The sequence below is a fragment of the Equus asinus genome, chromosome 5 (assembly GCF_041296235.1).
Source record: "Equus asinus isolate D_3611 breed Donkey chromosome 5, EquAss-T2T_v2, whole genome shotgun sequence".
NCBI lineage: Eukaryota > Metazoa > Chordata > Mammalia > Perissodactyla > Equidae > Equus > Equus asinus.
In genome coordinates this window covers 26,786,142-26,812,470 of record NC_091794.1, presented here as the reverse complement: position 1 = coordinate 26,812,470, position 26,329 = coordinate 26,786,142, and the positions used below count along the sequence as shown (strand labels likewise).

At 41.8% G+C, this 26,329-nt stretch overlaps 2 protein-coding genes and 1 long non-coding RNA gene across 6 annotated transcripts in view; 2 read left to right on the top strand and 1 right to left on the bottom strand.

The window, feature by feature from the left end:
• The window catches only part of TM4SF19 (transmembrane 4 L six family member 19), an 8,414-nt gene extending 4,687 nt beyond the window's left edge, over positions 1-3,727 (top strand). Inside the window, exons 3-6 of one of the 3 annotated variants that reach the window (XM_014868111.3) lie at positions 258-335; positions 2,338-2,507; positions 2,784-2,967; positions 3,245-3,727. In XM_014868111.3, the coding sequence (XP_014723597.3) occupies positions 258-335; positions 2,338-2,507; positions 2,784-2,964 (429 nt within the window). In that variant the 3' untranslated portion in view covers positions 2,965-2,967; positions 3,245-3,727. Of the gene's footprint in view, positions 1-257; positions 336-2,337; positions 2,508-2,783; positions 2,968-3,197 lie in introns of all 3 variants that reach the window. The other 2 variants (XM_070509111.1, XM_044771369.2) reach the window with 2 other exon arrangements.
• LOC106848315 (uncharacterized) lies at positions 2,403-8,687 on the bottom strand. The gene is made up of 3 exons (XR_001402410.3): positions 8,608-8,687; positions 6,204-6,315; positions 2,403-2,540 (listed from the first exon to the last, which is right to left on the bottom strand). It is a non-coding gene; the product is annotated as an uncharacterized lncRNA (long non-coding RNA).
• On the top strand, positions 8,065-26,329 carry DYNLT2B (dynein light chain Tctex-type 2B). 2 transcript variants are annotated; one of them, XM_014868112.2, is made up of 5 exons: positions 8,065-8,543; positions 11,595-11,728; positions 14,822-14,891; positions 22,994-23,057; positions 26,181-26,329. In XM_014868112.2, exons 1-5 carry the CDS (start codon positions 8,080-8,082, stop codon positions 26,226-26,228), a joined length of 780 nt encoding a protein of 259 aa, XP_014723598.2. In that variant the 5' UTR covers positions 8,065-8,079; the 3' UTR covers positions 26,229-26,329. The 2 variants fall into 2 exon arrangements, with proteins under 2 accessions (XP_014723598.2, XP_070365210.1); XM_070509109.1 differs by lacking the exon at positions 26,181-26,329 and adding an exon at positions 23,203-23,369.

Below are 26,329 nucleotides of genomic sequence, written 5' to 3'. Positions count from 1 at the left end.
TCTAGGAAGACTTGTCAAGGATTGCTGGGTTTTTGGCTTGGCACTAGGCAGGCTGGGTGTGAACGATGCCATCCCGAGAGTCAGATCAGCCTAGTCATCCAAAATTGGGTCCTGACAGTCAAAGCCAAACTCTCTGGGAAAGACAGGATAATCAAGTCCACGTGAGGTGCCCCACCACTGTATGTCAACAGCCACAGGTGGCAGCTAGAAATGTAAATTACCCAATCTCTTCTTAACACTCTTTCCTCCTGTCCCAGGTACTCACTGCAGCCACCCTCATCTCCTTGACAGGCTGGAGATATGGCTGCTTCAGGAAGAGTGGGCCCTGCCGAAGGGTAAGCACCAGACTCCACTCTCCTAATACCTAGAATGTCCCCACCTTCTATTTAGAGGCGAGTGGTAAAGAGACAATTTCCATGTTGGAGTTTGAAGTGAGGTCCTGACCATGCCCCTTAATAACCCTAAGCTGTTGAGCAAGTTGCTCAACCTTTCTGAGCCTCAGGTGCTCATCTGTAAAATGGGAGTTAACAGGATCAAGTCAAGGGAGTAAGTGCTTAATGAACCATAAATGTCTATATAAATGTGAATAGCTGTTATTATTTCTTTTTTAGCCTATTGAACAATTTGGACATGAATTATGTACACTGTAATCATGTGTCATTGATAGAGAATTTCCTGGCTATTTTTCTTAGAGCTGGAAGGTTCTCCAGAGGTCATTTAATGACTAGATTCTAGTCTAACTCCTCTGTTTTACCGATAATGACACTGAGGCCCAGAATAAATGTGCACTTTATTAATTAAAGCAGCATCTATATATATTTGAAAAATCTCAGTACATATATGATAAGATATATTGCTTACTCAGTCTCAGACACATGAATTTGTGGTCCCCTTACAGTAACTCTGCAGCCTGCTTTGATATCTGCAGCCCACATATTGGGAACTCCACTGATTCAGAATTATATGTTAAAGAATTAAATATAAACACCCACACATTTCATTCACTATCTGTTCTCAGTCACGTCTGGTTTTCCCCTAGGCGAGTGGCTCTCAGACTAGAGTGTGCATCAACATCCCTGCAGGGATTGTGAAAACACATTGCCGGGCTCCACCCCCAGACTTTCTGATTCAGTAGGTCTGGGGTGGAGCCGGAAAATTTGCATTTCTAACAAGTTTCCAAGTGATGCAATGCTGCTGGAACTGGGACCACATTTTGAGAACCACTGTCCTAGGCTTACCAGACTAATTCATTTTGAATCTTTTAACTTAGAGTCAGAACTTACCATGTATCTTTCTCTGGCCCCTTCCAAGCTCCAAAGCAGATTGACATCAGTGAGAAAACGACTCTGATTCTGTATGAAAACTATATATATGTTTTATTTAAATTCTTAAAATATGTATTCTTTGGAGAAAAATCTAGTATCCTGAGAAAGGAGCCAATTTGGAAGCAAACTAGAATCCTGCCAAGGAAATAAACTCATTGTTATCTTTTGGGAGGGAAGTGAGTGGTACAAAGACTAGAAAAGTACAATGACAGAAGTCAATGGCAATGGAGTCATTTCAGAGTTGAGTGAAATTTCTGTCTCTCCCTCCCTCCTTTCTTTCCTACCCTCTTTCCTCCCTTCCTTCCTTTCATGCTTGATTTGAGAAAGAGAGGAATCTGGGATGGGAGCTAGGAACTTTTGAAAATATAGCTTTCCCTTAAAAGAGTCAGACGTGGGCATGCAATAACCACTCTGACCCTTTAACCTTGAGGCTGAACGACTGCAGTCTGGATGTAGAAGCTTTTTTTTTTTTCCTTAAAGATTTTATTTTTTTTCCTTTTTCTCCCTAAAGCCCCCCAGTACATAGTTGTATATTCTTCGTTGTGGGTCCTTCTAGTTGTGGCATGTGGGACACCGCCTCAGCGTGGCCTGATGAGCAGTGCCATGTCCGCGCCCAGGATCCGAACCAATGAAACACTGGGCCGCCTGCAGCGGAGCGCACGAACCTAACCACTCGGCCACGGGGCCAGCCCCTGGGTGTAGAAGCTTTTGATGCCAACCTGCTGAGAGGCTCCCAAGAGCCTGCTGAGTCAGGGTGATCCAGATCCAAGAGCCAGTGTTTCCCCATTCTCAGTCCTTTCTCCTCACCCCTTCCTGGCTCTACCCAGTGACCCCTCATCAGCCACCCCACCTTAGTTATGCATTAAAGGAGGCGCCATGGGTAGGATTATCCCCATGTGATATGATGGGGGGAAACCCAAGCACCAGACAAGTTAGACTGGTCCAGATCGCCCCACAAGTCATCTAGTCACAACCCCATCTCAGGCTCAGTGTTTCCTCTCTCCCTCTGCAGATGCTCACTGCTCTGTCGTCAAGTGGCCTGGCTTTGCTTGGAGCCTTGATTTGCTTTATCACTTCTGGAGCAGCCCTGAAAGATGGTCCTTTTTGCGTGTTTGATGTCTCATCCTCCAATCAGACGCAACCTTGGAAATATGGTTACCCATTCAAAGACCTGCATACCAGGTAAATGGATGGCGACTGGGATTTGTAGCCTTTCTGGAGAGAGAAAGAGAAAAAGACACAAAGACACACAGATGGACTACAAACTCCTTTTGGTCATGCATTCTAGCATCTCTATCCTCTGATTCTCAGAAAATTGCAAATGCAGCAGTAATAGTCACCCTGAAGAGGCGAGCTCTATGACCTGAGCTGGGGAAGGCCCCAGCTTTCTATTCAGGTGGCTTATTTGGCTTTGCTTACTTATTCCTCAACTCCTGGTGTCCGTATTTTTTGGGCTAGGAATTATTTGTATGACCATTCACTCTGGAACTCTGTCTGCCTGGAGCCGTCTAAAGCCGTCGTTTGGCATGTGTCCTTCTTCTCCACCCTTCTGTGCATCAGCGTCCTCCAGATTCTCCTGGTGGTCATTCATTTCGTCAACAGCTTCCTGGGCCTTTTCTGCAGCCTCTGTGAGGAGTGACAGGTAACGGCCTTTCATGCACGAGTGTTTTCATTATAAGCTGCCTCGAATTCTTTCTGCAAGTAGTGGGTATGAATTATAAACAAGCTTCCCTTTTAGGTATTTCTGTAGTAATAATAACAGTGATAATTCCTTGGACGTGTATTGAATAGTAGAATGAATTTTAAGTCACACTGTAAAATGCAAGATGATATGTTAGAAGAAGGGATAATTAAGTCATTATTATTTTGTAGGAACTTATACGTCCATAACTTATTCTCCAGCCATGATCTCATTTCAGCCTCTCAACAACTCCGTGGAATTGGCCACATGTTACAGATAAACTGAGGCTCCTAGAGGATAATGGACTTGCTGCCCAAAAGCACTCCCCTTGGTTCAGGTAAAGTCAGTACCTGAACCCCTATCTTCTAAATTCAAGTTCACTGGTTGTTATGGACCGAATTGTGTGCCCTCAAAATTCATAGGCTGAAGCCCTAATCCCCATGTGACTTCATGTGGGGATAGGACCTTTAAGGAGCTAATTAAGATTAAATGAATTCATATGGATGGGACTCTAATCCAGTAGGACTGGCGTCCTTATAAGAAGATGAGATCCCAGAGCTCTCCACTCGAGCATAGAGGAAAAGGCCATGTGAGGACATGGCGAGAAGCTGGCCATCTGCAAGCCAAGGAGAGAGGCCTCAGTAGAAATCAACTTTGTTGGCACCTTGATCTTGGACTTCCAGCCTCTAGAAAATAAATTTCTGTTGTTTAAGCACCCAGTCTGTGGTATTTTATTATGGCAGCCCGAGCTGACTAATCCACCCGTGTTCTTTTCATTAGTGTTCAGTGCAGTTCAGTAAGTGGTATACACTGAGTGTGCGCTAGTGTGCCTGGCACTGCCATGCATGCCACACATCCAAAGATGATTGAGACACGGTCCTTGCCCGTGGGCTCTGCCTTGTCCTTGAAGAGCTCATAGTCAGGTAAGGGAAACAAACACATAGACCAATAATCTGAATGTCATATGTTCAGGGCCACGTCCGACATCAACACAGGGTGCAGTGAGAGCTCGGAGAAGTAGCGGACCTCCAAGGAGAGGATCCGTGAGAGATCAAGGAAGCCTTCAGTTCTGTCTGAGCTGATTCTTTGTTTGTTTGTTTGTTTGTTTTTGAGGAAGATTAGCCCTGAGCTAACATCTGCCACCAATCCTCCTCTTTTTGCTGAGGAAGACTGGCCCTGAGCTAACATCCGTGCCCATCTTCCTCTGCTTTATATGTGGGATGCCTGCCACAGCATGGCTTGACAAGCAGTGCATAGGTCTGCATCCAGGATCTGAACCGGTAGACCCAGGGCTGCTGAAGTGGAACATGAGAACTTAACCAGTGCGCCACTGGGCTGGCCCCTGAGCTGATTCTTGACATAGTTAGCCCAGCAAAGAGGGAAGGAAGGGTTTTGCCAGTAGAGGAAACAGCACACTCAAAGGTATGCAGAGCAGACACTGGATGGTGTGTGTGGGTGGAGAACTGTGATGTCACAGCTGCTTCAGTGTGGAATGTGGACAGCAGGGGACCTCCCTCTCTCCCACTTTAGGATCTTTGGTCAGGAAGTGGTGCTGGATGGTGAGTAGAGTCAGGTGGGATGAAGGAGATCCTGGTGGGAAAGTCTGATGGATAGGGAAGAGGATGAAGCAGGCAGAAGCAGCCTGGGAAGAACCAGGAAGATGGGTACTGGCAGGGAAGGAGGTAGTGCGCAGGTCCAGGAAATGAATTAGAGAACCCCAGGCTCTGGGGCCATAGAGTGGACAAAGCCAGGAAGGAAATGTGGGGGTCCAGGTGCTGCTATATCCCTTGGACCCCAGCTCTATCCCAGGTCAGGGAGGAGTTGCTGAATCACCAATGGCCTCCAGAGTATAAACAATTCCTCTGCTCCTAGGACTCCTGAGCAGGGCTGAGGAGCATGGTTCGTCGAATTAGCAGAGCTTGTAGGAGTCAGGTCCCTCCCTCTCCTCTCCAGAGCTGCTGGCGCAGCAGGCCTGCCCAATGTGGGGAAGGCGGACAGACAGAGCTGTCAGGGACAGAAAGAGGCACAGCCTCCTGAGCAGGCAGGGAGTCCTGAGGTCCAGACAGCACATCATATACCCACATACAGAGTCCAAGAAGCATTGCCTGTGTCTGTCTCACACTTTCGTGTTGGCTGATTTAGTTTCAGGGTCATGGCTAGGGTGTGCCTGACCACAGAAGCTTTTCCTGCAGGGGAAGGTACTGATACCTCCACATAATTAATGGAGAATTGAAAGATAATTTGCATCTAGTTTTGGACATGTTAGGCACACACACATGCACACTCACACACATGCCAGGTTCCCAATCGCCATCCTGGCTCAGTCCTACTTTCTTTGGTGGCTCAGCAGGACACCAAAGCCAGAGGGGTCAGTCCTTGGCACCAAGACAATTCACAGTGGTGAGTTGACTCTTTCTCACTTGAGTCTCCTCCGTTCTTTTAGGAACCTCAGACTGACGTTACTGTAGAACTTGACAGGACTTCAAAGGACAATGTTTCCGACCTCTTCTCCACCTAGGCTGATGGTTTTCTCCTTCAGATTGTGCACATTTAGGGTGAATCCTCCCACAGTTGGCTGCTGACACTCATAGATCTCAAAGTGAAGAAGATCAAAAATGGAAGTTTGGAAGTAAAACTCACAGCCCCTTCCCCAAGTTTGAAGTGCAATTCCACCAGGTGAGGGTGCAACGTGCCTGACTCTAGAGATGAAGTAGAGCAGCAGACTTATCTTCTCCCTTCACAATTCAACTTAGGGCCCTAGAAGCAGGGGGAAGGGAGAGGGCCTTGGAGAGGCCATGGGGAGAGGGGAGTAGAAGAGAAGTGAGGAGTGAAGAGAAGAGGAGAGGAGGGGAGAGGTGAGGGGAGGGGAGGGAAGGGGAGGGGAGAGGAGGGGAGGGGAGGGGAGGGAGTTCTGCATTCATTCTACCTCGGGCCGGTAGCCCTTCACATCTGGCTGTTGGCTGCCCTCTGTAGGATTCCAGAGGGCACCTGCATCCCCTTCCTTCTACCTACATCCCAGGATCACCTCACACTCAGAAGGGGCTTTCACCTGGTTTTTCTCTCCCCAAACAAAAGCTACATTTGGCTCTTGGCTTGGCTTCCAACCAAGTTTTGGGCAGAGGGGCTGATGCTAGTCTGTTCATCAGAATGGTGTTAAGTAAACTTTTTATTAAGAAGAAACGTTGTCTGTCCCTTACCTTGCGTGTGCCTTCTTGAATATTATCCTGGAATGAAGAAGATGGTGCCTTGCTTATAATGCCGCTCAGAGAAAAGTAGGTCCTTCTTTGGAATAGGTTGTCCTTCAGCTTTCTGTTTTGTTAAGTGGAACTCTATTTAGTAATAATTATTTTGGTCCACTGTGTCCCAGCCAAATCTGTTCATTCTTTAGCACAAGCCCTGGGTTTTAGTGTGCGGAAATTAATAAAAGAAAGCTTAACTAAATTGGAGTTGGGAAGGCCTGTAGGGGGAGCTCTCACATCCTATCACACATCATCAATTATACCAAACAGGAAGAGAGAGACACTTGCATCTTCAACAGGAAGTAAAACTATTACTATAGGTAGATTTCTCTCTGCACTCACAACAGCCCAGCCAATGAGAAATGCCGCAGCTTGGCCAATGAGAAGCCGTTGCCACCCTGAACTGTTCCTTTCTCCCAGTAGGTCTTCCTTTAGAACAGCCATCCGTACTCCCCACTGCATGCACATCCCAAATTGTGATTCTTTTGGCTATTCCTGAATAAGCTCATTTTGAGGGTAAAAGAACTGGGGAATTTGCCTTTTAAGTTGACAATTCATTTTTGTATCTCCAGCCCCGAGAATAGAGGGTATAATTAAATATTTATTGAATTACACACCGAATTGTCTGGGTTTTTAGTTGGACCACAGTAGATTGGGTGAGAGAAACACAGTTGAAGAAATAATAAAAAGTGAGGAAACGTCTGTGTGCTAGGAGTATAATTTCTTAAAGCTGGTGAAACAGCAAGGAGAAAACATACTATCTGTCCTTGGGAGACATTGGACTCTTGTGCCAGGTAGGCTGTGGTTGCACCACCCCAGCCAGAGATGGGGCTGGTGCTGCTGAACAAAAGGGCTGCTAAAGAGGGTGTGGCTGAGGCAGCACTGAGCCGACGCTGGGTGTACGCCTGCCCCTGTGGCCCTTGCACAGACCCCAGTCTGCTGGCCAGCGCCAAGAGGAAGGTTCTTATTTGCAAGCAAAGAAGTGCGAATGCTAGGGGCACAGCCATAAGGAGGCATCAAAAGATTTCAAGCAGAGTTGTGACAAAGGAAAACCATTCTGGGGCAGCGTGAAGCGTGGACTGGGAAAATGAGGTTGAGAGGAGTTTATTGGAGCCAGGAAGACCAATCCAGGCAATATTATCAAGAAAACACTGTGTAAACCAAAATCTGGAATAGTAAAATTAGTTGGTCTCTACTGGAGCTTGCAACGATATACTTTTATAGAAACTATCCCTTTTGCATCTTATATAAGCAAGTTTTGGAACTTGTTAATCCAACCAACAGGATGGATGGATATTGGGGGAATTGCTTTTCTCAGTTTTTGAAGCTAGCAGAGGCCAGGATACTACAGCTTTCTAAAACAGAACCAGAGACTGGTGCTCATAAGCAGAGAATGCACCCTAAGTCCGCTCCTTTCTGACTTCTGCACTGGAGCAGGGTGTGGGTTGGCAGTTATGGATTAGAGCAGAGCACTGCAAATTTTTTCTATAAAGGGCCAGATAATATTTCGGACTTTGAGGGCCATACGGTCTCTGTTGCAACAGCTCAATTCTGCTAATATAGCAAAGCAGCCATAGACAATACGTAAGTGAGCATGGTTATGTTACAATAAAACTTTATGTATGAATACTGAAATTTTAATTTCCTGTAACTTTCAAGTGGCATGAAATATTATTCTTTTGACTGTTTTCAATCATTTAAAAATGTAAAACTCGTTCACAAGTCATAACAGCAGGATGTGGGCTGGATTAGGCCGGGAGGCCACGTACGCAGACCCTTTACATAATTAGAGTCAGGGCCCCACTGCTCTCTCGCTGGGTATCCCGGGACCTCTATGGGCATCATGCTGTGTCAACTTCCTAAGCTTGCAGCGCAGTTAATAAAAGAGCCAACGCGCGTTAAACTGTTCTCTAAACCGGACGGAGATAATCAACCTAGGCCGAAGTCATCGGCGCTCTCGCTCCGCCAGTTCCCGCCCAGCAGCGGGTGCGCAGGCGCGGGGGAAGCGGCGACAGTCCGCAGAGGGGCGGGCCGCTCTGCGCAGAGCGCGCCGCCGCGTCCCGTCACGGCCAAGGGCGGCCCCGGTGTCCTGGCAACCGTTTCCCAGCCCCGTGCTGCAACCGGCAGGCCTTCGTCGCGAGACACATCGGGCCAAGAAGTCCTGGCCATGGCCGCCCCGAGAGATGCGTCCTTTTCTGCGGGTGTGTCCTTCTCTGTGGCTGACTCGTTGCCTGAGACTGAGAAGAACGCAGCGGAGTCCGAGAACACCTATATTCTGCGGCCCATTTTCCAGCAAAGGCGAGTGGTGGACGGGTTGTGGCGGAGGCGTGCGAGACTGCTAGGTCGGGAAGGAAGAGCTCACCTGGAAGCCTGGGCATCTGGAAGGAGCGCGCGGGCACCGGGGCAGTGGGGTGGGGCGGGGCTGGAGAGGGAGGGCCGGGCTGGAGGCGGCGGGGCGGGGCTGGAGAGGGAGGGCGGGGAGGGGGCGGGGCTGGGCTGAGGAGGGCGGGACGACTCGGGAGGGCGGGGCGCTGATCTTGGGGTTCCAGTAGCAGAGGGCCCCGGAGGACCAGATGAGCAGTTGCAGTGTTAAAGCGCTGGGAGCGCACAGTGGGGATGATTGGTTCCGGGAGGCTCAGGACCTGGGCACAGGGGAGAGGAGATGGATGGAATAGAGAGAAGGGCAGAAAACAAGCGGCTTGCATGGAATGCCATTCAGTATTCTTTTTGAAGGTTGCTGTGTGCGTACGTGTGGCAGAATACGCTTACTCCTCTGCAGGGTGCGGGACCTGTATGTATACAAAGTCCTACCCAAGTAACATGCCGAGACCCTTGGCCCTTGGCCCACCACCCCCATACCTTCCCAAAATTAAGGAACACAGTGTAGTGCAGAAGACATTCTGCTAGGGCTGTAGGATCCATCAATAACTTCATCTTCACAAGGTAAAAAAATTAGATAAAAAATAGATTTCCCAAGCCTCTAGTCTGTTGTTTAAAACTAGATTGCTGAATCAAATGCTTGGCAAATGCTGGAAGCCAGAAACTTCCCTTGGTTACAATGTGATAAAAAATTTCATGCAGCAGTTTTCCCGTGGGTAGAATGGACATAAAAAAAGAGATACGTTCAGTTATCTTGGTAAAAGTTTCTAAATGCTTAGAATGCCATTCATCTGTGTTTCTATTGTATAACAGTGCAGAACAAGATTAACAAATATATATTATATAGGAATAATCCTATGAGATTATTTGTGACTTGTTTGAAGAAAATGTTTCTTTTTTCCTGAGGAAGATTCGCCCTGAGCTAACATCTGTTGCCAGTACCCTTTTTTTTATATGTGGGTCGCTGCCAGAGCATGGCTGATGATTGGTATAGGTGTGCACCTGGGATCTGGGAGCCAAACCCATGAACCTGGGCCTCCAAAGCAGAGGGTGCTGAACTTAACCACTGCACCATGGGGTGGCCCCTGAAGAAAAATTTTATTAACGTTTTACTGAGAATGGAAAAGGCTTAAGGGAAGAATCAGATATTGTATGTTTGTTAATAGGAAGATCACATTTTGAACAGATCAAATCGTGGAAATTTGTCAATGATTTAGAAGTTTATCTGTGAGAATAAGCAGGCAAGAAAGCAAAGAAAATACTGTTAAAAAGTAATACAGGGCCACTAATACTACCAAATATTGCACCACATTATAAGCTCAAAACTTAAAACATTGTTAACATGGCACATGATAGACAAATCATATATATAGATATAATATATAATATATAGACATAGATAGAATATATAGCCCAGAAAAGGAACCTAAGTTGTAATATATGATCAATACAACGAAAATGCTAATGGTATTGTTAGGGTGGTGAAATTAGGGGAGACTCTTTTAAAGATTTTTATTTTTCCTTTTTCTACCCAAGTCCCCCTGGTACGTAGTTGTGCATTTGTAGTTGAGGGTCCTTCTAGTTGTGGCACGTGGGATGCCACCTCAGCATGGCCTGATGACTGGTGCCATGTCCGCGCCCAGGATCGGAACCGGTGAAACCTTGGGCTGCCGAAGCGGAGCGCGGGAGCTTAATTAACCACTTGGCCACGGGGCCTGCCCCAGGGGAAACTTTTTTTTCCTGTCTTCATTTGTTCAATAATTCATTCCTTAAAAAAATATTGTCAGCTATGTGCTGGGTACTGTTCTAGGAAATGGGGCTATAACAGTGAACAAAACAGACAAAGATCCCTGCCCTCTTGGAACTTCATTCTAGCTGGTAGAAGGGCAACAAACAAGATGAAGGCATAAGTGACCTATATAGTGTATCGGAGAGCAGTAAGTCCTCAGAAGGGAGGTATAAAGTGATGAGGTAGGAGGGTAGCTTGAAGTTTTAGAGAGGGTGGCTAGGGAGAGTCACTTTTGAATAAAGACTTGAAAGAAGTGAGGGAGCTAGCTCTGCATATAACGGGAGGAACTGAACTTCAGGCGCAGGTTAACAGCAAGTGCAGAAGCACTGAGGTTTGCGTGCCTGGTGCGATCAAAGAGCACAGGGAAAGCCAGTGTGGGCTGAGTGGAGAGAACTAGGGGGAAAGTAGTAGAAAACACAGTCAGGGAGTTTGGTAGGGTAGACCATATGGGACATGGCAAGTCACAGTTGGGGTGTTGCTTTTACTCTGAGTGAGGTGGGAAATATTTGGGGTATTTTGAATAGAGGAGAGTCATGATCTGACATGGATAGGACCAAGAGGACCAGTCTAGTTGCTGTGTTGAGAACGGGATTTGGGGGCAAAGGCAGGCACAGAGAGACTTGTTAGGAGGGCATTGTAATGCTGGCAAGAGTAATGGTAGCTCAGGGCAAGGTGGTGGCAGTGGGGTGGTGAGAGTGATTGAATTTTAGATTATTTTGAAGGTAGAACTGATAAGGTTTGCTCATGAATGGGCTGTGGGCTGTGAGAGAGGAAGGCAACAAGACTGAGGCCAAGGTTTTTGGCTTGAGCAACTGGAAGAATGGAGTAACCGTTGACTGAGATGGGGACGACTGCAGGAGGACCTAGTTTGGGGAGAAGAGATGATCAGAAGCTCTGTGTTGGATGTATTAAATTTGAGTTGCCTCTAGACATCCAGATGGAATATGTTTTGGAATATGTGGCCTGTAGTTCGGGGGAGAGGTCCAGGCTGGAGATATAAATTTTGAATATGACTTGTTCTCTTAATTTGCTTTTATTACTTTTATAATAAAAAAAGTGAAAAAGAAGGATTAAATGGTTCTAATAATGAAAAGCTGGGGGATGTTGAGCTGTGAAGGTAATTTGGTTTTAGAGTTACCAATTAGATGTTTTGAACTGTTTCGTTGAACTGTTTCATTTAGGTTCCGACCCTCCGTGGTTAAAGACTGTATCCATGCTGTGCTCAAGGAGGAACTGGCAAATGCTGAATACTCTCCAGAAGAAACGCCTCAGCTCACAAAACATTTATCAGAAAGTATTAAAGATAAATTAAAAGGTAATAGTGGTGATTATTGGAAATGACCTGTTCCCTTCAAACATTCAACAATCCCGTTTGTCTCCTTCCTTATCTTTAAACAAAGGACATAAATGGTGGATTCTCTTAAAGACAAATTTCTCTTCACTGTCCATCTTCTCAATTATTTGGTAACTTTTACTTGTGTAGGTTTTTGCAGACGGTGGGAAAGAGTAAAAATGTGAAATAAAACATTGTGTGGAACCACTATCCAAGAAATCTGAGGATGTGGAAAGACCAGGAGGTACCCGGCCTCCTTCCCCCCAAAATTCTTGGTTGTTTTTGCTACCAAGACATGAGCTCCTCAGCCTGCCATTCAGCGCCCTCACAGTCTGACTTCAGTCCGTCTCTCCAGCTGAATCCTTAACTCCTTGCCCTACTCAACCCTCTACTGCCGAACCCTGCGTCTACAGAGCAGATCTTGTGCTCTCTCTCCTTGTTCTTTGTCTGTCTCTCTCTTTTGTTAATAATGTTAAACTATCTGAAAAGTCTTTTCTTTCTATCTACCGTTTTTTAAAGATATTTTTTGGAGGGAAGAGATGTCTTTGTAATAGTAATCCATTTTCATTGTAATAAGCCTGGACGATACACATAAAATTTTTTTAAATTTTATCAAATCCTCTTACCCAAAGGTAGTTACTATTTAATGTTTTGGCTTATTTTCTTCTTTTTCAAAATTTGTTTTAATTTTTAGAAATGAAAAAAATGTGGGAAAGTACAAAGAAGAAAACAGCAATTCTATGTATTTCTACCACCCAAATTAACTGTTAGCATATTAGCATTTTTGTTTTCAGACTTTTTAATGAAAATTCACTGTAAAAATTATTGTAGGGGGGCCAGCCCCGTGGCTGAGTGGTTAAATTTGTGTGCTCTGCTTCGGCAGGCCGGGGTTCACCAGTTCGGGTCCTGGGTGCAGACCTACACACTGCTCATCAAGCCATGCTGAGGTGGTGTCCCACAGAGAAGAGCTAGGGTATACAACTATGGACTGGGGCTTTGGGGAGAAAAAAAAAAAATGAAGATTGGCAACAGATGTTGGCTCAGGGCCAATCTTCCCCACCAAAAAGCATACTTAAAAAAAAAAAAGGTGTGTGGCTGCCCAAAGTCTTTGAAGGCACCCAGCCTTTTGAAAAAGAAAATTATTGTAAAAAATACATGCTCTTTACAAAAAAATTTAAACAGTGTAGAAAAATTAATAGAATTAGAAAAAGCACCCCAAATGCTATTTAAATCTTTTAATCTGAGGATTTTATTTTTTCTATATCAGGGAAACTTTCTTGTATCTCTGAATACATTTCCTGTTCCATTTGTTAGATTCTCTTCTTCAGGACACCAAATATTGATATGTTGAATCATTTTTGTCTTCCATATCTATTAACTCTCCTCTGCTGTAATTTCTTCTTTTTCTTTATATTTACTTGTGATTATCTTAAGCCAGTGATTCAGTTTTCATCTGTGTCTGTCCTGTCTCTTACCATTTTAATTTATTAGCTGTATGCTGATATTGTGTAGGTATTCAGTTTGTTTCCTAGGGCTATAATCTCCCTTTTCATCTTTCTATTGTTTTATAATCTGATTGAGTTCTTATTTTAATGAATTTATGAGCTTGTGTTGTTCTATGTTGTGAGGAATTTCTCTTTGTTCCTTGATTTATATTCCAGGTTGAGTTATTTTGTCTTTTAAAGAGTGTATTTCTTTCTTTCTCCTTATTTTGTTTATTTTTGCTGTTGCACCTTTCATGTTGCTGTTCACCTTCTTTTCATTTTGCTCTGATGTGATGTGGGGTGATTTTTTTTTTTTTTTTACTCTCCTCTCACTGTATCTGAGACTATTTTATTTTTCCCTCAGAATGATAATTTAAGGGCTGGGTATTTAATATTCTAGCCACATTTCTAAAGCATGGGTATGAGAAAAGGAAGGAGAGAAGTCGGTAAAGAAAAGAGGAAGCTCAGCTAAGCTGTGTGCAATGTTTTTTCAGAATAACTTGAGTTCTGTCTTCTTCTGAGAATTTTCTGAGAATTAGGGTTCATGTCCAACGTGGGAGGGTACCCGTAGGGTTCAGATTGTTTGCCTAATTTACTGTAAAATCTTGGAGCTTTTAGTTTCATCAAAGAGAGTTGACTCTGTTTTAACTTTGCCTGTTTCATCTTCTTTTTTTAACTTTTTCCACTATTCCCTGGTCAGAAAAGGGGGAAGATAAAAATGCCCATTCAGTTTTCTTCTCTCCAGATTTGGTGTTAGTGAGAATTTTGAGGATTTTGCAGCTTTGGCAGTATAGTTTCCAGGGAAGCAGCTGCGTTGTGGTGGGCCACCCCAGTATACTCCAGAATCTTATGGGTTTTTCCTATTCTAACTTACTGAGCAGCTTACAGTTTCCTGAAGACCCCATGCCTATGCCTTTGCGCATGCTGTTCTTTCTCCCTAGAGTGGAGAGACATTGTACACCTGGTAAATTCCCATTCATCTCTCAAGGCTCAGCTCATTTATCACACCCTCCAACAAGTCTTTTTGGGTCATCCCTTCCCTGCTGCCTAGCTCTGTCCTCCTAATGTATATTATACATGCCACTCTTTGAATTATTAGTATATTGCATTTTCATTTTATTTTTCATGCTTTCCTTCCTGACTACTGTGAGTTCTTTAAGGCAAGAAGAGTGTCTTATTTATCTCTGTATCTTGAGGGCCTAGCTCAAGGTACCTGACTTAGAATAGGGAAGAAAGGAAGGAGGCTAAGATCAATTGAGAGATGCTATGGAAGAGAAATGGGTAGAGAAAGGAGGAAGCTTATCTCATCTAACCTCACAACACTTCCCAGCTCTCCAGGAGGTAACTAAGAGATTCCCATCTAACAGATGAGTGAGACCTAAACTGAAAAGTTAACTTGTCTAAGTTTACACACTGACTAACCTTACATTTAGGATTTGTTCTTAACTCTCTCTGACTCCCAAGCTTATCGTCATGCTCAGGAAGTGCTTGTAGACTGAATGCTTATGTCCATTTCTAGGCAAATTTACCTTCATTAAGTAATTTTACCGTATATTTACTTATAGATAACTTTCTCCTTTTTTCTTTCTAGAAATGGGATTTGACCGATATAAAATGGTGGTGCAAGTAGTGATTGGAGAACAAAGAGGTGAAGGAGTATTGTGAGTAGTTGGTTTTTCCTTCTTGTTTTTATTCTTGTGTGTTTCTTGTTAGGTATTCATCCTGTTGACAATTCAATAAGATGGTGTCTTTGCAAAAGTGAGAGGAAAGCACAGTATAACAAAATGCAGCTGTGACCCGAAGAGATGCTGGTCCTGAGCAGGGAGGTGTGCAGTCTGGGTGAGCTCCATGGGGTAACGCACTTTTTGTAGTCTCTAGGCTAGTAAGTCTTTTAGGGTTTCTGTATGTATGTTCCCAAAGAGCGTGTGGGATTATGTATATATGTTTCCTCCATATTCCTTGTTGCCTGGTTTTTGGTCCTACCATTCTCCTAAAATAATTTCTTTAAAATTGTCTGAGGCCTCCTAATTAGCAAGTCTAATAGCCCTTTCCTCGCTCTTGTTATTGGCCTGGGCTTCTGTTTCTTAAAATTCACTCTGTTTTTTTTGGCCCTGATGTCACTTATCTGACTTGTTTCTCTCCTGTTTTTCTAAGTGATTTTTCTCTTTCCTTCACTGGTTCCTCTTTGCCCCCCTACATCCCTACCTGTGAGCTTTCTTCAAGGCTCAGTTCTTATCCTTCTGCTCTTCTCTATGCTTTTTCAGTGAGTTCATTCATTCTCATGACCTCAAACTGTCATTCCTGTATTGGTGAGTTCAAAATCTGTATTTCTTTGTCTTTTCCTATGCCCAAGTGTTAATCTCCTGTTTCCTTTTGTAAACAGTGCCTGGTATAGTATTTTGTAAGAAAGTTGTAAAATATTTGTTGAATGAATGAAAAAAAGTACCTTGTAGATGTTATCACTGAGATTTTTCACTATAAAATGTTAGGTTTCGAAGGGACTACAGATATTCTCTAGTGTCCAGTTCCCTTATTTTATGATGACACTTATGAGGGTCAGTGTGATTTGCCCAAAATTATAGATCTCGCTGGTGTCAGGGTCACTAGTAGAGCCCAGCCTTCTGATACCGGCGCATTCTCTTCACCATGGTGCCCTCTGCTGTTTGGTCAAAAGGCTTCTGGAGAGTTCCTCACCACAGAGAGATGAAAAAATATTTTATTCTGTTACCTCAGATTCAACATGTTCAAATAGAATTCCAAATTTCTTTTCCCTTCCTCTCCTTAAATCAGCCCGCCATTTTAATTTCTCTGTCTCTCTCCGTATTACCAAGGTTCCCTTGACTCAGGCTTAAAACCTGGGAGTTCTCTTTTATCTTATTTAACCATTACTCTCTCCTGTTGCATGCGCTGTAATCTGGATGCCAGGGTTACTTAGCAGCCCCTTATCAGCACTTCCTGACTCTGCTCTTTCTCCTCTACCATTCATTTTGCATACCGGACCAATCTCCCAGAAGTATACCTCACTTTCTTGCCATAAACTATAGAGTTTATTTCAAATCCTGTCAAGTATAAACTCCTTAAACTGGCTATGATTGGCTTTGTTAAATGTGATCAGGCCAAACTCTAAAGCATGGCATATGAGGCCTCCCCCACCCGCTTTTAAGACTTTTATCATCTAAAATTTCAACATATGCAAAAGTGCAGGGACTAAGGAACTCCCACATTTCTATTACTTAGCTTCAAATGTTATCAGCACAAACTGATGCTCATTTATATCGCCACCTACTCTCCTTGTCCCCACCAGGTTATTTTAAAGCAAATTCCTGTGATCATACCATTTCATCTGTAAATACGACAGTATGTATCTCTAAAATATATGGACTCTTTTTAACATAGTAAAATATCACATCTAAATATTTTCAGTCCTTAATCTTATAAATATTTAGTTAGTGTTCAAATATCCCCACTTGTCTCATATATATGTGTGTGTATGTATATCTATGTATGTATTTTTATTACAATTTGTTCAAATCAGGATCCAAAGTCCACACGTTGCGTTTGGTTGATATGTGTCTTAAATTTCTTTTAATCTATCATTTTCACTCCTTTTTTTTTTTCTCTATCTCTCTTTTTGTTAACTTGCCATTTGCTTGTTGAAGAAATTGGGTTGGTTGTCCTGTAGAGTTTCCTACATTCTGGCATTTGCTGATTATATTCCCATACTATTGTTTAATGTCTTGTATTTCCTATATTTCTCATAAATAAGTAGTTAGATCTAGTGTTAGTCATAGGTTTGAGTTTTTGGCAAGAATATTACATAGATGTTTAGTATACATCCTATTGCATCTCATCAAGAGGCACAAAAATGTCTGGTTGTCGTTTTTTTTGTTGTTAAGCTTAGTCCTAGAGTTTAGATGTTGTTAGATGGATCCATCTATTATAAAATTCCCTGGCAGCTTTGCCATTAACGGTTTTGGCTGTCTGTCCTAGATCCAGTATTCATCAGAGGGTACAAAATGGTGGTCTTCTAATTCTATCATTGTTCTTCATTTATTAGCTGGAATTCTTCTGTTAAGAATGACTTTTCTTTTTTCTTTCAACTGTTTCATTACAGTGAGGTATGATTGGTACAGGAAAGGAAGGATACATTTACCAATTTTCAGAATAATGAATTGGTTCCCTAGCATCCACCAAAGGTTACCAATGAGGTTTTTTTTTCTATCTATGAACCCATGGTTTAAAATATATGTGATGTGCTTGAATCCACTGCAGTTATTACCTTATTGATGCTCAAATTGTCCCATCTTTGGCCATTGGTAGCTTCTTCAAGTTAACTCCTGATTCTTTTCTTTTCTTTCTTTTTTTTTTCCTAACGAAACAGAAACTTTATTTCTCTTCTCAAAACATACCAGGTAGAAGTGTAAAGCCTGGTGTGGTGCCTCACTGGTGTCACGGAAATAGGCTCTCCTCAGTTGTTGCTCTGTGTGTCCTCATCTGCCAGGTTTAAGATGGCTCAATGCTGCATTTACATTCCTTAAGGGAGGGGAATCGAAGGAAAGGGGTGTGCGCCTTTCCCCATTTTCAGAACTTGAAAGGTGTGATGACATTGTCTTTTGGTTTCCATTGTTTCTGTTGAGAAGTCAGCTTTAAGTCTGACTATTGTTCCTTTGGGGGTTTTGTGTCTTTTTTTTCTAGCCACTTTTAAATGTTTTTCTCATTGTCTTTTTACTCAGATGTATATGGTTTTCTTTGTATTTATTTTGCTGGGGTTCTCAGAGCCTCTTGAATCTGTGGGCTCTTGAATCTGTTTTGTATAAGCTTGGGAAAATTCTTAGCCGTTATCTTTTTTCTTTTTTTAAATAAACTTTGTATTTTAGAATAGTTTTAGATTACAGAAGTTGCAGAGATGGTATAGAGAGTTCCCATATACTCCACATCCAGTGTCCTCTATTATTAACATCTTACATTAGTATGGTACATTTGTCACAATTAATGAACCAACATTGATGCATTATTATTAACTAAAGTTTATACTTTTTTCAGATTTCTTTAGTTTTTACCTAATGTCCTTTTTCTGTTCTAGCATCCTGTGGAGGACACCACATTACTTGTCTCTTTAGGCTCCTCTTGGCAATGACAGTTTCTCAGACTTTCCTTGGTTTTATTGACCCTGACAGTTTTGAGACATACTGGTTAGGTATTTTGTAGAATGTCCTTCAATTGGGATTTGTCTGCTTATGATTGGTCTGGGGTTATAGGTTTTTGGGAGGAAGATCACAGAGGTAAAGTGCTGTTCTCATCATATCATATCAGGGTGCATATTATCAACGTCAATATTACTGTTGATGTTGACCTTGATCACTTGCCTGAGGTAGTGTTTGTCAAGTTTCCCATGGTAAAGGTACTCTTCCTTCCCCTTTCCATAATGTATGCTTTAGAAAGAAATCACTATGTGCAGCCTACACTTAAGAAGCAGGGAGTTATGCTCCATCTCATTGAGGGCAGAGCATCTACATAAACTATTTGTAATTTTTCGGCACAGGAGATTTGTCTCTTCTCTCCCATTTATTTATTCAGTCATTTATTTACTTCAATATGGATTCATGGATTTTTATACTTTGGATTATAATCCAGTACTACGCTATTTATTGCTCAGATTGTTCCAGCTTTGTCCCTTGGGAGTTCTTTCCATTGACTCCTGGTCCCTTTGACATACCTACTATTGTGGGGTTTTTTGAACGCTTCCTTACTTACTGGCACTATAAGATGCTCCAGCTTATTCATTCACTGCCCCAGCCCTAGAATCAGCCATTTCGCCAAGGAGCCCTCCCTCGTTCATTTTATTGGAGAATTGTACTAGAAACTAAGATCTGGGTGTTAGGTGTGGCCATTGCCTTTTTAAATATTCCTTCTGCTCCATTTGCTCTCTGTTCTCCTTTTTGGATTCCAGTTACATGTGTTTAGGTCTTTTTACTGTATTCCATGTGTCTCTCATCTTCTTTTCTGCATTTTCATTTTTCCTCTCTGTGCTTCAGTTTGGATATTTTTCTATTGACCTTTCACTTGACTAATCTCTGTTGTGTCAAATCTGCTGCTAAACCCACCTACTGAATTCTTAATTTCAGTTATTGTATTTTTCAGGTCTAGAATTTCCATTTAATTCTTTTTTATAGATTCCAATTCTCTAGTGAAATTCTTTATTTTTTATCTATGTTCTCCATCCTCCCTCTCTCCTCCCTTTTTACGTTTTGGTCATAGCAGTTATTTAAAAGTCATTGTCTGCTTACTCTAGTATCTGGACCATGTATGAGTCTGTTTCCATTGATTATTTTTTTCTTGATAATCCTTCATATGGCTCTGTCTCTTGGCATGCCTAGTTTGAATCCCAGACGTGTTAAAAAAATTGTAGAACCTCCAGATAATATTATTTTCTTCCTGAGATAGTTTACCCTTTCCTTTGCTATTCAGTAGAGTATGGGCTGCTTACCTTAATCCAGTCAGGTACTGAGCTGAGTTAAGGTCGGGCTGCAGTTTGGATAAGGCTCTATCTTCAGTTCACCCTTCTTTCTTGAATGTAGCCCTCCAGATGTTTCAACCAAGAATGTGGAGTGTTCACTGGAACCCCACCCCCAGCAGGTGCTGACTTTTAGTTCTTTTCTCCTCAGCATAAAACTGCTCTTCAGTTCAGAGTTTTTTTCCTTAATGTACTATTTTCCAATCCTGCTGTAACAAATCACAAACCCATAGGCTTAAAACAGCACAAATATAGTATTCTACAGTTCTAGAGATCAAAAATCCACAAGGAGTTTCATTGAGCTAAAATCAAGGTGTTGGCAGGGCTGTGTTCCTTCTGGAGGCTCCAGGGGAGAATCCACTCCCCTGCCCGCTCCAGCTTCTAGAAGCCGCCTGAGGTCCTTAGCTCATAAACCCTTCCTCCATCTTCACAGTCAGCAGCATAGCATCTTCGAATCTCTCTCTGACTCTGACCCTCCCACCTCCCTTTTTCTTTTACAGTGATTTTGTGATGACACTGAGCCTACCTGGGAATCCAGGATAATCTCCCCATCTTAAGATCCTTAACTTAATCATATATCTGTAAAACCCATTTTGCCATGTAATATAACATATTCATAGGTTCTGGGGTTTAGGACATAGACATATCTTGTGAGAGGCTATTATTTTGCTTACCACTCTTAGCTTTTTAGGTTCCTGCTTACACAGTTTTAGAGCTCAGCATGTGTCTTGAGGGGAAACCTACTATGTGACAGGCTCATTTCTACTCTCTACTTTTTTACAGGGATCTTGGTCCCTCAAGTCTCCAGTTTTATCTCCCTAGCCCTGCAAAACTGCGGTTAGTCCTTTTTCTCTCAGTAATTCGTCCTTGACCTGGGCAAAGCCCAGCTTCTCAGCCTCTAGCCCTGTGCCCAGAGTTGGCAAATGCCCCAGGGAGGACGCTGCTGCAGAATATCAGCTTACCTCCTGGGGTTCGCCTCTCTGGAATTTTGGTTCCTCTACTCCTATTTACTTCAGCAGCTCTCTGATTCATTTTATCCAGTTTTTCTGATTGATCCTGGTGGGAGCATTGGCCTGCCACAAGCTGTTCCATCATATTTCTTCTAAGTCCTTTTGCGACAACTTTATACATACGTGTGTGTGTGTGTGTGTATTTCTTTTTGATGTAGCCTGGGGTTTTGATGTGACCCAGATGTCGCAGGTTTATCTTATAAATGTCCAGTCCTAGACCTGGAATTGGCCATTTCTCTAAGGAGCTCTGGTTCCTTTTGTTGGGAAGTGGTATAAAGAGACCACAGTTTGAAGGCAAGGATTGTGTTTTATGCATCTTTGTATCATTTGCACCTAGCACTTTGATCATGCGTAATAGATACTCAACAAATATTTGTTAAATAAATTTTTATATTCATGTCTTCACTTGATTGTACTCAGCTTAAGTACCACTTGCTTCATGAAGTCTTCTTTGGCTTTTTCTCTTCTCTGAATTCTCTAAATTTCTGTAGCACTTCTACAGGTTTAATTCAAATATTGTGCAACTTGTCCTTCAAGGCTTGAACTAGATAGACGTTACAATCCCTTTTAATCCTAATAACCTGTACAATAGCATCAGCTATACATTCTCTGCTTCTTTTGATGTATGTTAATTTTTTCACATAATTAAATGGGGAATGTTTGAGGATAGAGCCAGATTTTACTCTTTCTGGACAAATGGTAGTTGCTAAATAAATACTTGTTGATTGGTCAATTAAGTAGATTAATTTAATTTCATATTGTTAATGTTACAGTTTGGAAATAGGTGGAACTTTTTTGACTTAAGAATGTGTGAGGGGCTGGCCCGGTGGCACAGCGGTTAAGTGTGCACGTTCCGCTTCAGTGGCCTGGGGCTTGCCATTTTGGATCCCGGGTGTGGACATGGCACCGCTTGACAAAAGCCATGCTGTGGTAGGCATCCCACATAGAAAGTAGAGGAAGATGGGCATGGATGTTAGCTTAGGGCCAGTCTTCCTCAGCAAAAAGAGGAGGATTGGCAGCAGATGTTAGCTCAGGGCTAATCTCCCTCAAAAAAAAAAAAAAAAAGGAAAAAAAGAAGGTGTGAAATATTAGGCTGGAGGGGACTCTTTTATTTAAAACTTTAAAAAAAGTTTTCAAAAATGAACCAATATAATATGGTCTATATATATATCTTTCTCTACGGACTTAAAGCTGAACTGCCTTGGTTCAAAGCCAAGCTTTGTCACTTGCTATTTGAGTGACCTTGGACAAATTTACTTACTATCTCTGACTCTCAGTTTCCATTTTTATTAAATGGGTATAATAATAGTACCTACCTCATAGGATTTAGTGAGTTAATACATGTATAGCTGGCACAAAGTAAGTGCTCAATCAATGTTAATGCTGCATCACATACATACATTTAATTAAAGATGTAAAACATTTGTGATTACTTTTTTTACTTAACATTATATTATGAACATCTTTTCATGTCCTTGTTTGTTTTGTAAAAAATATCTTTAATGGCTGCATAGAGTTTCATTGCCAAGAAATACCATAATTTCATTTACCAATACAATACTACTGGGCATTTATGTCTTTTCTATTTTTTAATTGGCTTTTATTTTGACTGACATTTTTTCTTACCCAAGAACTGGAGAGAGGAGGATGACCAATTTGAGAATTTAGAAGTAGCATAGCATCCTGTAGAGATAACACTGGATTTAGAATTAGTTAGAAGATTGAATTCTAGTTCAGAGTTTGCCCCTTTCTTTTCTAGGACTCTATACAGTGATCAAGATGGACTGAATAATCTGTTGGGTCCTGTCCAGACTTACCTCCTCATCTTATCTTGCAGGAATTGAGCCGATTTCAGTCATAAGTCTTCAGTATTATTTCCTCTAAAAGTCACACACAAATATCTTAGGTGAAGTAATCAATAACAAAGCTTCCCACCCAGAGCACCAAAGACTTCAAGGTATTGGCCTCTTCAGCCATCGGGTAGCCAGTCAGTCTGAGGCTGCTAGACTCCTGGGCTGATCACCTCCAGCTGCAAACAGCCTTATCTATGACTCCGATCCCTTCTAGTTTACCAAGTATACTCTGCTGTACAAATATGGTTTTCTCTGTGCCAACCTGTGAAACGGTTTGGAAGTACTGATCTATAAGAATGTATCAAGGAAATTTTTTGCTTATGGCAGATATATGTAGTTCAGATCCTTGTATATTGTTGATAATTCTTCATTCTTGGACTTTTTAGCATGGCTGCTCGCTGTTTCTGGGATGCTGACACTGACAACTACACTCATGATGTTTTCATGAATGTAAGTCTATTTGGAAACCGTTTTTTCCTTTCTAAGGACTTGCAGACATTCCAAATCAAATTGCTTAATATATATTAAGATGTGAGGACAGGGCGGGCCCCATGGCCAAGTGGTTGGGTTCACGCTCTCCGCTTTGGTGGCCCAGGGTTTCGCTGGTTCGGATCCTGGGCGCAGACATGGCACCGCTCATCAAGCCATGCTGAGGCGGCATCCCACATGCCACAACTAGAAGGACCCACAACTAAAAATATGCAACTATGTACCGGGGGGCTTTGGGGAGAAAAAGGAAAAATAAAATCTTTAAAACAAAAAAGATGCGAGGACACTTTAGTTTTAGATATTTATCTTAGACTTCTGGATTAGATGATTTTACTGCTCCTTTTTGTGTAACTAAAGCAGAAACCTACTGAGCTGCTTATAGGCAAGGAGACTTGTATGTATATAGATGACATAACTCTTCACAAGTTTGAATTAGGGACTAGCATATTGTTTAGTGCTAATAGATATATAGCACTTTGCTAAGCTGCAAAGAAATGTGGTGGCAGGGATTCCATAAGAAAAGGTGATTTTTCTTTCAGTAATACTAAAATTAATTACTTTATCTTAAAGTTATTTCTCAAAACTAAGAAAAAATAAAGAGGAATTTTTAAAAAGTGGTTTCATTTAAACATTGGTAAGTTATTGACATGAACTTTTAAAATATTTTAATCATATGTTGTTATTTTATACTTGCTTCCAGAAATGACCCCATCCTCTATACAAATGCTCCCAGGTTGTGAATTAGTGGAGTCATAATTCAAGTAGAGTAGAGTAGAACAGAAACTGGATTGAGTGAATTAAGAGAGAGGTTCCATTTCCAGCTCTGTAACTTTCTAATTGAATGACTTTAGGTAAGTCATTGGACTTTTCTCTGATTTTATCAGTAACATTAGGAAGCTGTACTAGATTTTCCCCAAGACTGCCTGTGGCTGCCTAAGACTCATTTGAGGAACTTGTTTAAAATACAGACGCTGGGGCTCTAGTCAAGTACATTCTGATCAAATAAGCCAAGGGTTGGATCAGTGAATCTGAATTTTTTTAAAAAAAGTTCCCCACAGGGGCTGGCCCCGTGGCCGAGTGGTTAAGTTCACGCGCTCCGCTGCAGGCGGCCCAGTGTTTCGTTGGTTCGAATCCTGGGCGCGGACATGACACTGCTCATCAAACCACGCTGAGGCAGCGTCCCACATGCCACAACTAGAAGGACCCACAACGAAGAATATACAACTATGTACCGGGGGGCTTTGGGGAGAAAAAGGAAAAAAATAAAAAAAAAAAATCTTTAAAAAAATAAAAAAAAAAAAAAGTTCCCCACATCATTATGCTTACTGCCAGCTTTAGAAGCTGCTTGTGTAGATGATCTTTTAGCTCTGAAATTCTATGGTCCTACCAGTTTCATGTTATGCTCAACTACCCTAGGGGTCAAGGGCTGAACAGTGGAAAGTATTATTATGTAAATCTTCATTTATTAGCTCTCTGGGAGAGGAATAAAGCTAAGGTGATTTTTTCCCCTGCTTTTTAGCAGTGAAAATGTATATTTCTCTGAGTCCTTATACAAGTCAATTCATTCATTCAACAGATAACTCTGAGCTCCTATTATGTGCTAGCCTCTGTCCTGGAGTTGCTAGGAATAAAATGATGAATGAGACAGGCATGATTTCTGCCTGTAGAGACCTTATAAACCACTGGGGGCCAGACAATACTCAAATTAACAAATATGTAATTTAAAACTTTAGTTATCAATTATTACTTAATAAAGATTAATAAACAGGATTGGTGGGGGCAGTGCCTAAAAATCATTTTTGAGAGCCTTGTCTAGGTTTCTGACTTAGTCTACTGTATCTTTAGTTTGTTGAGTATTTGTTTAGGTTTCATTTTCAGAGCTTAAAGCACTTTGTTTATTTGGGAGAAGATCCTAGGAACCACCAGTAGAGGATGAGGAAATGAGAGAGGGGAGAGAAAAGCATATGCTGCTGAGCTGATAACCGCCGTGGATAACCAGGGCTCAATCCTGCTGGGGAACTCTGGGCGGCGCTGTGGAACAGTGCCATCAAAGTTGGGTTCACAGACCAGTGCCAGTCCATGAACTGTTTGTTACTGGTCTTCGATGAGATAAGTCCATAAATTGAGTGTAAGGGTTTAGAAACTCTTATAGGAAGTATTTTTATGTCCATTGAATCTAATAATAAAAAGTTTAGGCTGTATTTTTATGTTTTTTTCATTTCATTTTCCTAGTTAATTTTTATTGTATTTTACAAAAGTATCGATGAGGGATTGGAAATTAAAACAAAAACAAAAATAAGTCCCTCACCTCAGCACTGTTGTAGAACACAGTTCACAGTTATCCCACCTAAGGAGCGAGGGAACTGGGCTAACCAAAGAATTTTGCTTTTGGTTAATAATCAGGTACTTGAGTTCAGATTTTCTCCCATCACTGCCAGGCTGGAGGTGAAGTTGGTGGGTCAGGAGTTGCTGAGGCAAGTGGAACTCCTGTAATAAACACCTAAAAAGTGTTTTAACTAGTTTAACTGGGATCTGGAAAGCACTCTGAGTTGATTCTAAAAGATGGACAAATGAATTTTATCAGTTAAGAACAAACACCCAGAGACCATCTGCCCTTATCTAGAATTTATGACAAGGTGCTGTTATTTTTATTGTCTATGATATTATAACATAGTTCCTTGGACTGATTAGTGCATTTACTCCAAGAAACTCAAAGCATTTCATACTTATTATTCCTTTGATAAATATTATTACTTCTTTGGTAAATCAGGAAAAATGGGAATACTTATGAATATGCATTATATAAAATTCATTAGTTTGCATTTTATTTCTACTTTCAGAAAATCTAATTCTTTACCCATCTTACCCTTTTAGCAGGCAATTTTGTAGTTACCCTGAGGTAAGCAACTTTATAGCTATACTCTGGAAACCGTTTGTTTCTTGAAGAAGGAAGAAGTCTTTATGACTGAAAATTGACAAAGATCTGAGATGTATCAATTTCAGGTCTGTGCTGCCCTTAGTCTTTCATTAGTACTAACATTCTGGATTTGTGAGTGTGTGTGTTCTGTTTTGTTTGTTTTTTAGGACAGTTTATTCTGTGTTGTAGCGGCATTCGGCTGTTTCTACTATTGAATCTTTGAAAGCTGGGAAAAGAAATGACCATGAAGAAATACGAACTTTTTTATATTGTTAAATTATCTTGACAAAATAAAGATGAGTTGGCAGGTTGGCAA